Genomic DNA, 14,666 nt, shown 5'->3' with positions numbered 1-14,666 from the left:
CAGAGTGCCATCTAACACTGCAATCTCCATTTCAAGTGTCCGTATTTCCACAGATGGGGCTATGAGGCATCATGACTCAGCAAGTCATAAGAGCAAGGTACAGAGCCAAGATCTGTGGCCCAACCTCAGAGCTTTCCAGGTTTCCTTATTTTTCATGCTTTTACCCAAAGTATACTAAAGAAATTTATTTTAAAAAATGAACTGTGCCAGCTAGAGCAGAGAGCAAAGCTGCACAGAACCTTATGCTTTTTTGAGAGCAATTTCCAGGAGAAGAGAGTTGAAGTGTAATGATCCTAGACAGGCACAGCTTTTCCAAAGCATATCCCATGAGTCATTGTTTAGACAAGGGGCCAATGGATGGGACTTTTTTTTATCTACTTCAACCCTCTGCTCTCCAGCCAACCCAATCTTGCTGCAGACCTTCATCTCCTGGTGTCACAACAGCACAGTGCACTGGCATCCTCTCATTTGGCCTCTAACATTTTTCTTCCTCCTCCTTTCTAGGGGTCAAAAATCCCCATCCAAAAATGGAAAAAGTTAAAGCATCTAAAACTCAAAGGAAGAAGTGGTGTCTTTGAGAAAATCCACCATTGCACTTCTCTTAATTCTTGCTCTGTTCTTAGAACAAAATCAATAGGGAATGAAACACTGTTTTCTGGATTTAGCCAACTCACCTGATACCGCCTTCACTGTTCTGTTACTGCAACACAACATGGAAGCATGAGTGCATCTGTGCCCTCTGGGTGCTCCTGGCAGTTCTCCAGCCTGGCAACCCTTCCTGCCCATATGCAAACCCAGGAGCCAGGGTCCCCTGCAGAATGCACTGGTGTCTGGGCAGCCACCTCAGCCCCATACCCTTCACAGCACATCCTCAGGAGAGAAACCAGATGTGCTCCAACAGGAACACCCACACGTAGGTGAGAACAGAACTGTGGCTGTGCAGGTGCCCCCCAGGGCTCGCTGGTGCCACACTGAAGGAGCCCAGTGTCCAGAATCAGGGACTAATGCTGCATAAAGCCATCCAGACAGCACAACACAGTGCTATGTGCATGTACAGCTGAGGATCAGACACCATATAACTGCATGCAGGCACACTGTAACGCTGTGTAACTGCACCCTGGCGCTTCCTCTTCCAGGATTAGGTCTCTGAGACTGGAGAGGTAAAGGGTCTTCACTCTCAGAGAGGGCCACTATCAGGATGATTGTGGGCAAGGTGAAGTCCTACGTGAGGTGCTGGGGATCATCCTCAAGGCACTGGTGATTGGTACCATCCCACATACAGAATAAGCAGCAATGAATCTTGCTTTTTTAAGGAAAAATGTATTTTTGTGAAAATAGACTTTATTATAATAAAATTTGATATTAAATAAAAACATACTATATCACCAACACTGTGGACATTGTGCTGGCATCATTCACATACCTCACATAACCGTCTTTCTTAAAACAAATACCCTATTGAAACATGCAAAGAAAGAAACACTGAAAAGGATAGAAACCATGTAGTACAAAACTCTCCGTGGCTTATAAAGGGATGTGTCTTAACTCAAGAAACACATCATATCATATGAAAATAGCTGCAAACTCTCCATCCCCAGCTCTGCTCTCCAAATGCTCCAACTCATGAGCAGCCCATTAAAACAGCCAAATAAAACTAGGAAAGAGGCGGACAAAAATAAATAAATAAATAAATAAATAAATAAATAAATAAATAAGGCAGAGTTCCCAGCCAGCATGTGGTCAAGGTGAACCAGCCAACAGCAGCTTACAGCAGCCCATGCTATATGTAGAAGTATTGGCCCCATTCAGGGTATCGCTCCTTCCTCCATGAGGACCCTTGCGCTGAAACGTGACTGAGGCAGTGTGGGATGCTCCTAGGCACAGCTGCATATTTACAGGTTTACAGTACAAATAACTCACTCATCAGCCCAGAGACAGCAAAGGGGATTCACAGGAACAGAAGAGTGCAAATGTTCTTTGAAGGAAGTGAAGGAGTTGAGACAACCTCCTTTGGACCAGTGATACCAGGGTGCATAGTACAAGGGAGCTCTTCCTAAGGGGCTGGGGCTTTGCTGGGAAAAGCTGTTTAGCTAAAGTTACAGCCAGAATATCATTTTTAAATTAAAATATTTACAGGGAACTGGTGCATTGAGGGCTGCATGGAGCAGGACACACTACTGTGGAGGTAGCTGTATCCTAGAGCTGAGGCCTCATACACCCCAGTGCCATGATACTGTGTCCAGAGCCACTGCCTGTGCTGGGTTGGTTTTCGGCAGAGACCATGGCTTGCAGACCCACTGAAGGGTTCTCCTCTATTCAATGTATACTTTTTCCCTATGAAAATACTCTAATAAGCTTATTGCAGAGGGCTTCTCCTGAATTTCCAGTGCCTGTGTGGGCTGCACAGACAACTTACACATAGCAACAAATCCCTTGTTAATTCTTCTTACTGGACCCGAGTTTTTTGAAGAGCTTTTTTCCTTTGAAGAAGAAGCCTCTCTTCTTTTTACTCTGACCAGGTAAATCACTGCATTTGAGAACTGCCAGCGATGCCTGCTCTGGACACTGCTCACCCATGAGAAGGTAGGAGGATGGTACAGCAGGAGGAGTTGGTGAGGAGTCTCTCTGGTCAACAGAGCCATCTGGATTTAACTAAGCAGGAAAAGAGAAAACAAAATAAAAAAGCATACTTTAGAGCCAAATAAGGATGTTATGCCAACATAAACCTCAGCCAGAGAATCCTGCCTTCTCCCTGTCAGTCTGTGCCTCGCCCTGCAAAGCTCAGCTACTCTGTGCAGCTGCAGATTCAGTTAGGAAGCTTGCAAAGGATTCACACACACCCCTGCCCCCCATCCAGACCCTGCCTGAGCTCAGACGTTCCAAAATTTATTCCACGCTTTGGGCTAAGAACAGTACAGCAGGAAAGCCCCCACTGAGGACTTGTTAAAAGACACTGCTTCACAGCTGAAGAAACTATAGTTTGAGCACCTCCTGAGAGCCAGGAGGGAAAGATACCAACAGGATTATCACATGGGCCCAGCAGACTACTCTGGAAACATCCAAGTATGCCTGCTGGCTGCCAGTAGCCAGGGAGAGACCAGTGGGCTCCCAGTACACACTAGGACAGAAGGCAAGCCATTAGGAGGAAACTGAGGTAATAAGAGCAAAGGCTCTGCAAGACCTCCACAAATTCAAAGAGGGGAACTTACTCATAAGCCTAAATTATCCAAACATTCCAGAATATTACCTGGGATCCACAGTTCCAAATGACCCACTGTACCCTACTCTTTTTGGAAAGGGCTTTTGGAAGTCAGAAAATGCTCTGGTCCTTGGCTCAGCTTCCTCTTCACAACATGCCAGCGACAGGTCAGTTCCCGGCAGCAGCCTTCTTCCTGAGAGCTGCTCTCACTGGGTGTAGGTGTACGGACAGTGACCATTTGGTGTCTGAGAGCATGTGCTTTCCCAAGAAGTTGCAAAGCCTGCCAGGGGAGATGTTCTGGGTTGCTGGGGCCTAAAAGAACCCTTGTCCCACTGCATTCTCTTCCACACAGCTTTTACAAACCAGCCTCAATGTGCCTGACAGAGGAATAATCTTCCCAGATCCCTGCTGTATATCCTATCTTGTTATCCTCCAAAACACAACATGACAGAGGCTGGAGCTGTGGCAAGGAAGAGGGTTCTGCCTTGGCAGGTTGAAACATCGTAGCCCTCAGTGACTCTGCTTGGGTGCCACTAAGGCAGGAAGAGACAAGTGCATGCTCCTTAAGGGTCTTCAAGCAGCCAATGGCTCTGTCAGGGAAGACGAGTCAGTGATACAGGCAGCAGGATGCACTGTCAAGGGAACAAGCGTTATTGAAGAGCAAAGACATTAGCCCTGCAGAGGAACTGTGCCTAGAGTCACAGCAGCAGCTACTTGTAGTTCACTGGCAAGAATGGACATGCTTTGGTCCTGGCAGCATGTTGCTCCTGGGAATCAAGCAGATGCAGAGACATGACGCTACTGCCATCGCTATAACACAGCCACACTTCATTCTTTGTGTGTTCATTTATTTAAAATGTCCTGGGGTTAAAAGCAAATGCAGCACTGCTCTATTACCCCACTGCTGTTTCAGCACCCCACCCCTTGTGTGAAAAAGAGCACAAAAAGCAGCTATGATATCTCTTCACCTTGAAGGCCAAAGTTATGCCTACTGTATTCCAGTCACTTCATTCTTTTGTAGGAAGAAAGTATTTCTGGTACAAGATGAGCAGAAACATCTTCTCTAGAAAGCCAGAGCTCAAAGCCACAATATGTGCAATACGTATGAAATCAGTTTTGAGCAGATTGGAGTACAGGACTTTGAAAGAACTCAGGTTTTGTGTGGATATATCTCTCTTCCCAACTCCAGATAGTTGAGGGTCAACAAATGTCTTGCAGCAATCACTTTAAACTGACCCAAGTGACAGCGTCACCAGACTGTTTCTTGCCTGAACTAAGGCATTGGACTACCCGGACACCTCTCTTCTTTACAGTGACCAGTATGGTGGCTGATTTTTCCTGACCTCATCTTCTATTTCCACCTGGCAGTCTTGTCCCCACTCATTCAGAGGACTTCTCTGTTTCTTCAGGTATGCAGTACTCTTATCTTTGTTGAAAGGCCCCATCTGACACGCTGACAGTAAAACTTGGCCCTCGCGAGTGCAGCACTTTGTACGCAAGGTCCAAACCTCCAGCTGAGTTGCAGTATCTCCAGCAATCCCAACATCTCCTTGTAGCATGCACATGCAAGGCACAATATTGGTGTTGATGACACAAGTGCTAGACAAGTCTGGAAATTCCAGAAATAAATCTGTTAATGAGCCGCTTTCAGCCAGTAATGCAAGATTTATGGAGGCAGAGAAACAAAGTAAGCCAGAAAAGGGCTAACTTGGTAGCCAGCTGGGTTAGCTGCTTTGCAAAAGGTAAGAAACCCTGGGTGCTGGTCCAGGTGCTATTTATGCATTATGCAAAGTCCTTGGATAAAATGCACAGAAGCGTTAAGCTAACATCAGAAGGGCTCTCACCAACCTGCAGTGAGAGATCTCCCCAATGAACTCCCACTGCAGCAACTTTGGGCATTGGGCCATTGGCTCAGCAGCCCCAAAGGATGTAAGAGAGGTGTGAAGCCCCCTGCACAGCCAGGGTGGCTGAGGCTCTGTGCCCATGCACCACTGGAAACCACCTCTCTGGCAAAGGTGGGACAGTTTTAGGGCAAGTCTGAAGTGGCCCAGCAGAATTTCTACAATTTTTCCTTTAGAGCTAGGCATGAAAACTGCATGGAAAATGAGATTCAGGTACCCAGGTCAACTCACAAATGTTACAATTATTTACTGTAATAAGGATACCACAGTATTAACATCATTATCAAATATCAAACAGTCAAAAGGAAATGACTAGTAGTTTTCTGTCTTTGTGGCTGCAAGTCCTGCTGATTCCAAGCTGTGGTACATGATGCCCAGGCAGATTTCCACATGCACAGGCACCCTCACACATAAACATGTACAGATATTCTCAGAGGTTGCTGTATGACAGGAAAGCAACAGAACCAGTTCACAGATTCATCTGGTAAGAGATAAATGATAATAAAATTAGGGTTTCTTCCCTAAGGAAAAAAAAAAAAAAGAAGGAAAAAGTGCTCTGGCAAGATCTTGATAAAAGCTATTATGGTTCACAAACAGAAGAGTCATGCTAGTTTTCAGGGGGGGGTTCAGTGCTCTCTCAGGTATTATTATTTGCACAGTTTCAGAAAAAAAACAGAAAGCTTGCAGCTAAGAAAAACACAGATCTCCTGCCCCTCCCCCCAAAAAGCAGGGGTCTCACCCCCCACACCGAAACTGTTTTTTTTAAGTGCTGTCAGACAGAACAATTATCCACACAGGGTCAGTTTTAGGGACTAAATGTTACTATTTCCTTCAGTTGTTGGTGGGCAGGAGTTGTTCTGGAATATACTTTGGAAGGAGTAAAATCAAGAAGAGAAAAATATAGGCTGAATATGGGTGTAGTCAGCCTGTGCAGGATCCTGCAAAGGCTAAAGGAAGCTTTGGCTGCTCATGTGCTTGCACAGTGGTAGAAGAGACAGGCTGATTTACAAAGCAGGTCTTTTCTAAACCTAAATATCCAGAGCTCCTACACTCCCATTCACAGTCCCCAAAACCACCAGATAATTGTTCCAAACAGTCGCACTTCATGTGCTGAACAGATCATGGCTTCTCTTTAATACAGACCCAGTTTGGCAGGTAAAGGTCTGCCACAGGATGATTTGAGGCTGGACTTGCTAGCAGAGCCCCAAACCAGCCAGTCAAGCTACAAGCAAGAAAAGGAGTGAACTGCAGGTGCAGGACCCTTTAATCTGCTGGGCTAGGTGGGAGATTGAAGAGATCTTCTCACACAAACTTACATGGTTGCTCTCTCTCTCTATGTATCATTCATATCTATCACTGGACTCTTCTCTTCCTCATTCTCTGAAGAAAATAAGCGCCATGGGTGCATAATATAGGCAGAAATAAATACATGAAATCAATTAGAATTGAATACTTTCTAAAGGTGCTTTACAATCAGTCTTTGAGAGAAACTGCATATTACCAATGCAAAAATATTCATTCCATAGCCGCAGCATTAAAACAACTGCTTTAAGTTAGTGAACATGAGTGTTTCAGTGCCCTAGCTTGTGATCATAACTTCTTGGATAGTCCTCTTTGGGCTGCATTTTTCATCGCTCAGCTTAATCCCAAAACATTGGCAGTTTGAAAGTTAAATCTCTTCACCTTTTTCAGTTTCCAGCATTTTAAGATGTACTCACAAATAATTTAAATGACCCACCCTTCCCCAGTTCAATTTGGAAAGTGAACTATCCTTATTCACAGGTCTTTGACATAGCAGCAGGGGGGACATAAATGGGAAAACAAACTGGGTGGAAACTTTAAATCCAAGAAGTTATAAGCGATTTAAAAATCACTCATGATCATGCTGGCAAAGCTTCTGTTAAGACTGGAGCTAGCCCAAAGCTCTGTCATGATATCATGGTGCATACACATGCTCCCTGATTTTTTAGGTCTCAGGCTGGGGTTAGTAAATTTGATGGAAGACTACTTATCATGCTGTCTTTCAAAAGATTCAAATAATACTTCTCTAGAGGCTGCCATGCATCTTTTGCCTTTGCTGATGTTTTGCATACTCCAACTGGTTGACGAATGCCCCCCTCCCCTTCCCAAACAGCAGCAGCGAAGGTGAGAACTCATCCCTTCCCAGCAAGCCATCCGTCTCTCTGTCTGTGTTGTGCCTAGATATATATGCCAACTACACACTTTAACTAGCAAGTTCCTAAACTCTGCAGAAGTGAATATGTCCCTGGAGTTTGGAAAGCCTCAGGCATAGCTGTACTGCTGTCAGAGTTTATCTCAGCTCAGGGCTGGCCCTTAGAATATGTATTTTTTAACAGAAGGACATATTCCTCCTGCTTTACCCATCAGATGCTCTACTCATAACTCGGGAAGCTGTAACAGAGCCCAGAATACAGCGGGGTCAGGTTCTGTCTCCCCTTGGTAATTACTAAACATAGTTAAATCTAGTTAACTAATACAGGCTTGGTTACAAGCAGGGTAAATGCACTGCTGTTAAAAGGGGGCAAATATGCCCTTCATATTTGGAAGCTGTTTAGATAGACTTGGATTGCAAAGCACAAGCAGGAGGTTGGATTGCACATTGTTAAAGAGTGCTAAGCTAGAATCACTCAGGAAAAGTATCCAGGTGCAGCACAGAGGCAGCAAGACAGGTGAATGTGGGAGCCCTGTCACTGCACAGAATGAGGCATCAAGACGGTGAAACAAAAAAAAAAGTCACACCTAGATAGTTAACATGGATTCCCACTGAAATAAAATTGGCTTAATCATCAACAACTGAATTTTCCAAGTCCCCAGACTTCACAGACTACAAAGAGTAGCAGCTCATGGATCAGTCAAATCCCAGAGCCACCAAATCTATCCTGACCTAAGGCAGCAGCTTCCTGCTCTGCAGACTCAAAGTTAGAGCCAAGATGAGAGGAGGCTCTGTAGATCTCTGGCAGAGAGAAGGAGGAGACAAATGGAAAAGACTGAAGGGCAGACAAGCCTGAAACATGTTGATTTTATGTAGGTCACTTTATCACATTTCAGAGGAGTTTCTGTTTAAAAAAAAAAAAAAAAAGTGGTGTCATGAACCAGAGAAAATTTTATAGTTGTGAACATGCAGGGATATCTGGGCCAAACTACTGTAACCTGAAGGAACAGTTACCTTTCACTGAACCCAGCACCAGTGGAGAGAAGAGAGGCAAGTGGAGCAGCAGTAAGCTGCAGAGCAGGGAGTAGGAGCAGCTCATGCTTCCCACTCAGCAGCAGACTGGACACGGCCTTCTTACCCAGAAGGGCTCATGACACAGCTCTGAGACATGGCATGGCCAAACTGGTGTCACAGTTTCCTCACCAAGAAACCAGAAGAGAGGGATGCAAAGAGGCATACATTAAGTAAGGGCAGATCTGTTGTGTATGTTACTCTGTTTATCACCCTTTTGGGTTTCTCTTTTCTCCCTTCAATAAAATACCATTTGCTAAACCACACGCTTCACATTTGCAAGTGGCAGGACCACCTTGTTGCCCTGAAGCTTAGCTGAATTTCCCAAGATTTCCAGGAGGACACAGGCTGGTTATGGAATAGTGACCCCGACATCTGAAATGGGCCGTTTTGCTGCCAGTCAGCACTGGAGAGGAGGGTTAGATCTGTAATAAGCTACACTGTGAATTCAAACTGTTATATTTGTACTGCTACAGGTCTCCTTGGGCATCATCTGTTCTGATAAATGTATACTTTGGGAAGAGTAAATCATTTTAAGAGGGAAAGTGGAGACGAAAACCCACTCTGAAAACCTGTTTCTACCCAGGAAGTTAGACTTGTGTAACCTCATGGCCTTAGCAAACCCTGGTAGTAACAGCTCATTAACTCCTATGATGCCCCAGCATGGACCAGTCCTTACAACTTGAGAGCAAAGGAATTGCGAGCAAAGGTCCTAGACAGGCAAGGACAAGGCACTGTTGACTTTGGAAGATGATCTAGAAAACTATCCACAAACTTTATTTCCAAGTCAGGCCTGTCACTTTCTCTTCATAGGAAGGCACAGAGGCTGTAGCACAGATACTACACCCACAAAGCTCAAAATGCCTGGAAGCAAGAGACGGAGTTGCCTGAAGGAGATACCTGAAGGAGGTCAGGAAGCACTTAAATGTAGAGAGATGGGAGGCAGGTACAGAGAAAAGGAGGGGCTGAGCATGAAAAGTAGGATAAGAGAAGGTGCAAATAGCAGAAAAGCTAGGATGACACCAGTGGGAAGTTTGACAAAGGAGGATTCAGGGCCACATACTTGCTTAAAGACCAGCTCAGAGCCAATCTGGGCCAGCTGTTCAACGTTTCTTTGGGTCTGGCACCACTTGACTGTGCCAATAACTTTCCAAGAAAAACTAAAGGTTGAAGGATGAGTACATATGGGCTAGGACCAAGTTGTGCCCTCCCTGCATCCCATTCTCCATAATAACATAGCATGGAGGTCTGGGAGTGACCAAGGAAGCGCCACACTCTTGGCCTCACCCACTGAGAACTGACTGAATCTGGCAGATGACCCAAATCTTAGCCATTTGTTAAAACAGTGACAGCAATGTAACGTATTTCCTGGATTTGTGGGTTGCTCTCAAAGCTTTAAGAACCATTTCATAGATCTATTTGGGAAATTCCTCAGCATGCTTTGAGTGTGTCAGAAAATATCTTTGACTGGATTAAGATATATCTAACTTGGGATAGGTAGAAGGCCATTGGTGTTTGGGTATAAACAGCTTTAGAACTCCCTGGCATGAACATGAACGCATTGAGGAATTCCCTGTGTCTTGGGAGATGGCTGGTCTGCTTTGCAGGCAGCAGGATTTCACCAGTGACCTTTGCTTGGATCTAAAGAATTTGCTGGTGGGACCTGGGAAGCTTTTTGATCACCCCACCATCATGATACTTGAGGCCCCAGTGAATTGTTGCTTTAAGTCTTTTCTTGCACTATAGTTAAGTCTTTAACAAGAGCTCCTAGTTCTCCTCTCTAAACCTTTGAGCTTTTCCCATGGGATGCACCCAGCTGCATGCAGTAATATAAATGATTCTATCAGATGCAGCATGCTGCATAACCCCCTGGTCTCCAGTCCACAGCAATGTCATAGTTTGGTTGTCTGTACTGCACAGAGTCATGCAATCTTACCTGGCTCTCAGCACTCAGAGGAAAAGCTTCTTTATCTTTTGAATGAAGTTCCTCAACTGTGCCTCCATCCAAAGTTACAGCTTCCAAGAAGTTAGATGGGACGAGCCCTCTCTGTTGGTTCAGTTCTCCCTGCAGGATCAACATTCAATTCTCACATCAGGTTTTCTGACTGACAGATACAAATAGAGGTGCAGCCCCATGCAGAGAAGGCTAGGCTACGGCCTGAGAGAAAACAGGGGCCCAGGCACACATTCATGTTGGAAGGATCTTCAGCAAATTTCATTTGCATTCTTGCTTAGTAGTGGAACAATTCAGAACGCAAAAATATAGAGGAGCAGAGTAAAGTGACACAAGATGACAGCAGGCAGTGATAAATGTATTACAAAAATCTGGTCACTTCTAAATTCTAAATTACTAAGCCTATTTGCACTCTACAAACTCAAAAAATTTCCACTGATAAGCTGGAAGCAACTGGAACATGACTGTGCCACAGACTTATTAAGGGCCTTTGCTTTGCCCTGGTATTTCTTTTGTCTTTTTCTATCCTTCTTTCTTTTCTTTTTGTTTAAGGAATGAGGTATTACTGGTACAATTGTCCTGTAGCATTGTCTCTATGCACACTGACACCTAGGGCTGCAAACCAACTTTCCATTTCTTTCTAAAAACTGTCTCCAATTCATCAACAGGTGATTGGATGAGACAAAACAACCCCAGTAACATTGTTTGACTTCTTTCGTAGTGTTGGTCAAACAAGACATTCACAATGATCCCTCCAGACTTTACCTGGAGGTGAACCTCAACTCTGATCTGTGAAGACACACTGCTTTCTGTTCAGGAAAAGATGGATGATCCAAGGAGTAAGAATCCTGTCCAATATACAGCTCTCTGGCAGGCACAGCCCCCAGGTATCCATAGTATATTAAACTGATATAGGTTGATACACTGAAGTGTGGCAGGATAGGGGTTGGCACATTTTTTTTCTTATGTTACTCCTGCCCTGGATAATACCCACGTGTCACAGTCCTTGGTAACAAATCAGCTTGTAGCAGATGCTGATGCAGCTGATGCACGTGCAGTAAGACATATCCTAGGCTTCAGGACACCCACAGTGAAGTTATGCAAAGAAAGAAACTCAGAACCATTTGGATATTGGATTTAGAAGAGGAGAATTGACTGCGACAAACAATCTGCCCTGCAATAAGCAGCAACGGGTTCATTTGTTCCACAAGCAGAGTATTTCATCCCCTAATTTCTGCTTTCCTGCCACTAGATGGACTCCAACTACTCCAGACATAACCACTGGATTTTCCTGACACTGGTACTTACATAATAGAATCCATCATCGTCCATGGACCCAAACACAGTGATAATGTCCCCTGCACTGAAAGTCAGTTCAGCCTGCAAAAAGCAAGAGAACAACAGTTACAGGAAGAGCACTGCCTGGAATTTCTCATCAGAAACACGAGGTCACCCTGAGCTGCTTGCAAGATCTCACTGCAAGCAAGAGAAACCACTGTGTTAGGACTTGCAGGACCAGGATGCAGAACAGGATTCTAAGTGGGGCATTATGAAATGCAGTGCAAAGAAAGCATTTCACAAGTTAAGATAAGAACAAAGCTTGTCTCCTAAAACAATATCTATAAAGCATTAAAATGATGCCTACAATCTGTTCAGGAAAGGCATGTTGAAAACAACCTGAACAAGCATCAGAAATACCTTATATTTCTTTAAATACAGATACATAAATCCCTTCCTTTGTACGAGCCTATTCTGTGTGCTATGCTCAGGGATTAGTGACTAGTAGGAATGCGCACAAACAGGTAGGCTTGACCCGAAAACAGACACATAACCCTTCCCCATCAGATCCATCCATCCCTTCAGCCACCCCAGCCTGTACTCCATGGAGCACAAGACCCAGGCCAAAGCAGTCTCTCCTAATGAAAGAGACCCCTCAGTTACAGTGAAACAGCTTCTCCAGGATACAAAAGGTGAGTCTGCAAACAGGCTGTGTAATGGACAACTCCCACTCCAGCCAGTCTGGCTTTATATGCACTTCACAGAATCACAAAAGCATTGGCTGGAACAGACCTCTAGAGATCTCTAGGGAGGTTTTATATTTACTCTCTAGTGCTTAGTTTATCTCCTGAAGCCACAGGTCCATACTGCTGGCTGTGAATTACTTTGTTCTAGCAGATAGAAACTTCTAGGGAACTTCATTCACAGACACAAAGAACTGCACAGAACTGGCTTGGGGCAAGTTCACAAACAGCAGCTGCAGCCTTCACAGCAAAACAGGTGACCAAATATTCTGGCAGTGTGAACAGGGGAGCATTTCCACCAGTGCAACAGAACTGCATGAGTTTGTCTCAATAATTTAAGCTCCCTTCACAGGGAAGGTTCTGGGAAGGTCAAATCACTGCTAAAAATAACAATCTTTTTCTTGTGACAAAGGCTCAGAAGTGTTCTTTGGCCAGATGTGTGAATATCTACGTGGATGCAGGTTGACACATGCTCTCATTACACCTTTCCCAACACAATCTATCACCCCCGAAACACTTTGTCATCAGAAGCAGGCTCTGTCACATTCACGAGACATTCAGAGACAGTTGAGGGGGCAAACATTATCTGTATTGTCCTTGGCCGTACACTCTTTTCAGTATGCATGGAAAGAATCTGAATCCAGACTCCCTGTTTAGGCTTGCTCAGAGCAGACTAATGCTGCTAAGGAAGAGCAGAGAACAGAGCATATTTTTGCTTAGGTTGTTTTGCACAAGGGGTTCTTTCCCAGTTCTGCTGTGTTGAAGAATAAAGGATTCTGGATGAGAGCCTAGGCTTCTACTAGAGCTACTGAAAAAAAATCACAGTCAGGAAAATACTCAGTCGATAGCCCTATCAATGCACTAGAGAACCCTAGGAGGCCACATGATGCTTACGTGGTTTAATTGAGACACATATACTGAAAATAATTAGGAGTATACTGTTTCATGCTCTTCACAGGTAACTGAAAACAGTTATTAGAGAATGCATGAAAGAACATACAAACAAACTCTGTGTTTTATAACTTTAGTCAATCCCTTCTATCAGTTATATTTTTGAGCTTTAACTCTGTAGGTTCTGACCAAAGTACTGTCATAGGATAAAATAGGAGGAAAAAAAAAAAAGAGAGAGAGAAAAAGAAACCTATAAGAGGAGTGAGCAGCTGCTGGTTACCTCTGCATCTGCATTTGGAGAGCTCTCCTTGGGGTTATAGTCAAACACAGCCACCATACTTCGAGCAGGGAGCAGTTCAGCTTCAAAGTCCTGACGCTTTTGTTCTGCAGGACAAAAATAAAACAGAATATCCTGAGCTTGAGATTCTAGGACAAAATCCCAAATTGCAGCAGCTCCTTCACTGTTCTTGGAGTGGATTGTATGAAAAGAGTCCAAGGGGAAAACTGAATGGGGGAAAGATCTCACAGGCCCCAGATATATCCAATAAAGCAGTTTTTTGATCTCTTGTATCACCTTACAAGCACAGAACTGGGGATATCTCCCTGCTCCAGCAACCTGATGTCTTACCTATATTCAGGAATCACCCAGCCAGCAACGGTCTCCTGATAATCCTTAGCTTTGACAGGCCTTGGAAGGACATTTCTCCTCCTTCCACACACTGCTCTACTATTGAGCTGCGAAATTTATCCTCCAAGAGCCAGGGGAGCAGCTTCAACGAGCAGTCTGGCCACAGGAGCACTGAGCTCAGGACAGACAAATGGAAGGCAGGCCTTGAAGCCCAGAGAAAGCTGTGTTATCACAACTATCTGTCTGCTTGGCTTCATTACTCACAGACAGCCTACAAAAGAGAGGTATGGCACTACAGAAAATACAAATTGTCCAATCCTTCACCTTATGGATTTAATCCCTGCATCAGGCCAAAACTGGATGGGCTAAGAAGGGGTTTGCAGGCTTGGTGTCTCCTGACCCCAACAGATGACTGTGCACCTAAGCAGAGAGAGCACAGAGAAACCCCCCTTCCCTCTCACCGTGTAAGAGACCTTGGATTTTAGGGGCTGTGGCATTAGATCAATAAGAGATCTCCCTGCTCCTCCAAAGCAAAACCTCCACCTTCAAATGCTCCCTGTTTAGCCAAAAGCCACTACACCCACTGCTAAATTTCATAAACTAAAACTTCTCTTTTCTGGGAATAGCCTTTTTCTTACAATGCTTCAAAGGACTACAGGGTCTTGCATTGGCCCTTAACTTCAGTCCATGACCACAAAGCACTTGTGTGTATTATGATCATGTCAATATAACACGCCTCTTCTCTAACAGGAAGGAGCAATTCTCACCTGGATGAGACTTGTACTTCTCCTGTTTATTCAATTCTGTTAGGGGAAGAAAACACTTTGT

The 14,666-nt window shown here is 44.5% G+C and overlaps 1 protein-coding gene across 3 annotated transcripts in view; it reads right to left on the bottom strand.

The window, feature by feature from the left end:
• Nucleotides 1-1,302: 1,302 nt before the first annotated feature.
• The window catches only part of TSPOAP1 (TSPO associated protein 1), an 80,890-nt gene continuing 67,526 nt past the window's right edge, over nucleotides 1,303-14,666 (bottom strand). For all 3 annotated transcript variants that reach the window (XM_026063685.1, XM_026063688.1, XM_026063686.1), the window contains 5 exons: nucleotides 14,606-14,641; nucleotides 13,491-13,594; nucleotides 11,607-11,678; nucleotides 10,281-10,409; nucleotides 1,303-2,652 (listed from right to left, as the gene is read on the bottom strand). In XM_026063685.1, the coding sequence (XP_025919470.1) occupies nucleotides 2,437-2,652; nucleotides 10,281-10,409; nucleotides 11,607-11,678; nucleotides 13,491-13,594; nucleotides 14,606-14,641 (557 nt within the window). In that variant the 3' untranslated portion in view covers nucleotides 1,303-2,436. The remainder of the gene's footprint in view (nucleotides 2,653-10,280; nucleotides 10,410-11,606; nucleotides 11,679-13,490; nucleotides 13,595-14,605; nucleotides 14,642-14,666) is intronic.

The sequence above is a fragment of the Apteryx rowi genome, unplaced genomic scaffold, assembly GCF_003343035.1.
Source record: "Apteryx rowi isolate R43461 unplaced genomic scaffold, aptRow1 scaffold_20, whole genome shotgun sequence".
NCBI lineage: Eukaryota > Metazoa > Chordata > Aves > Apterygiformes > Apterygidae > Apteryx > Apteryx rowi.
Note: the sequence above shows the minus strand (reverse complement) of the source record. Positions and strands in the feature narration are given on the sequence as shown.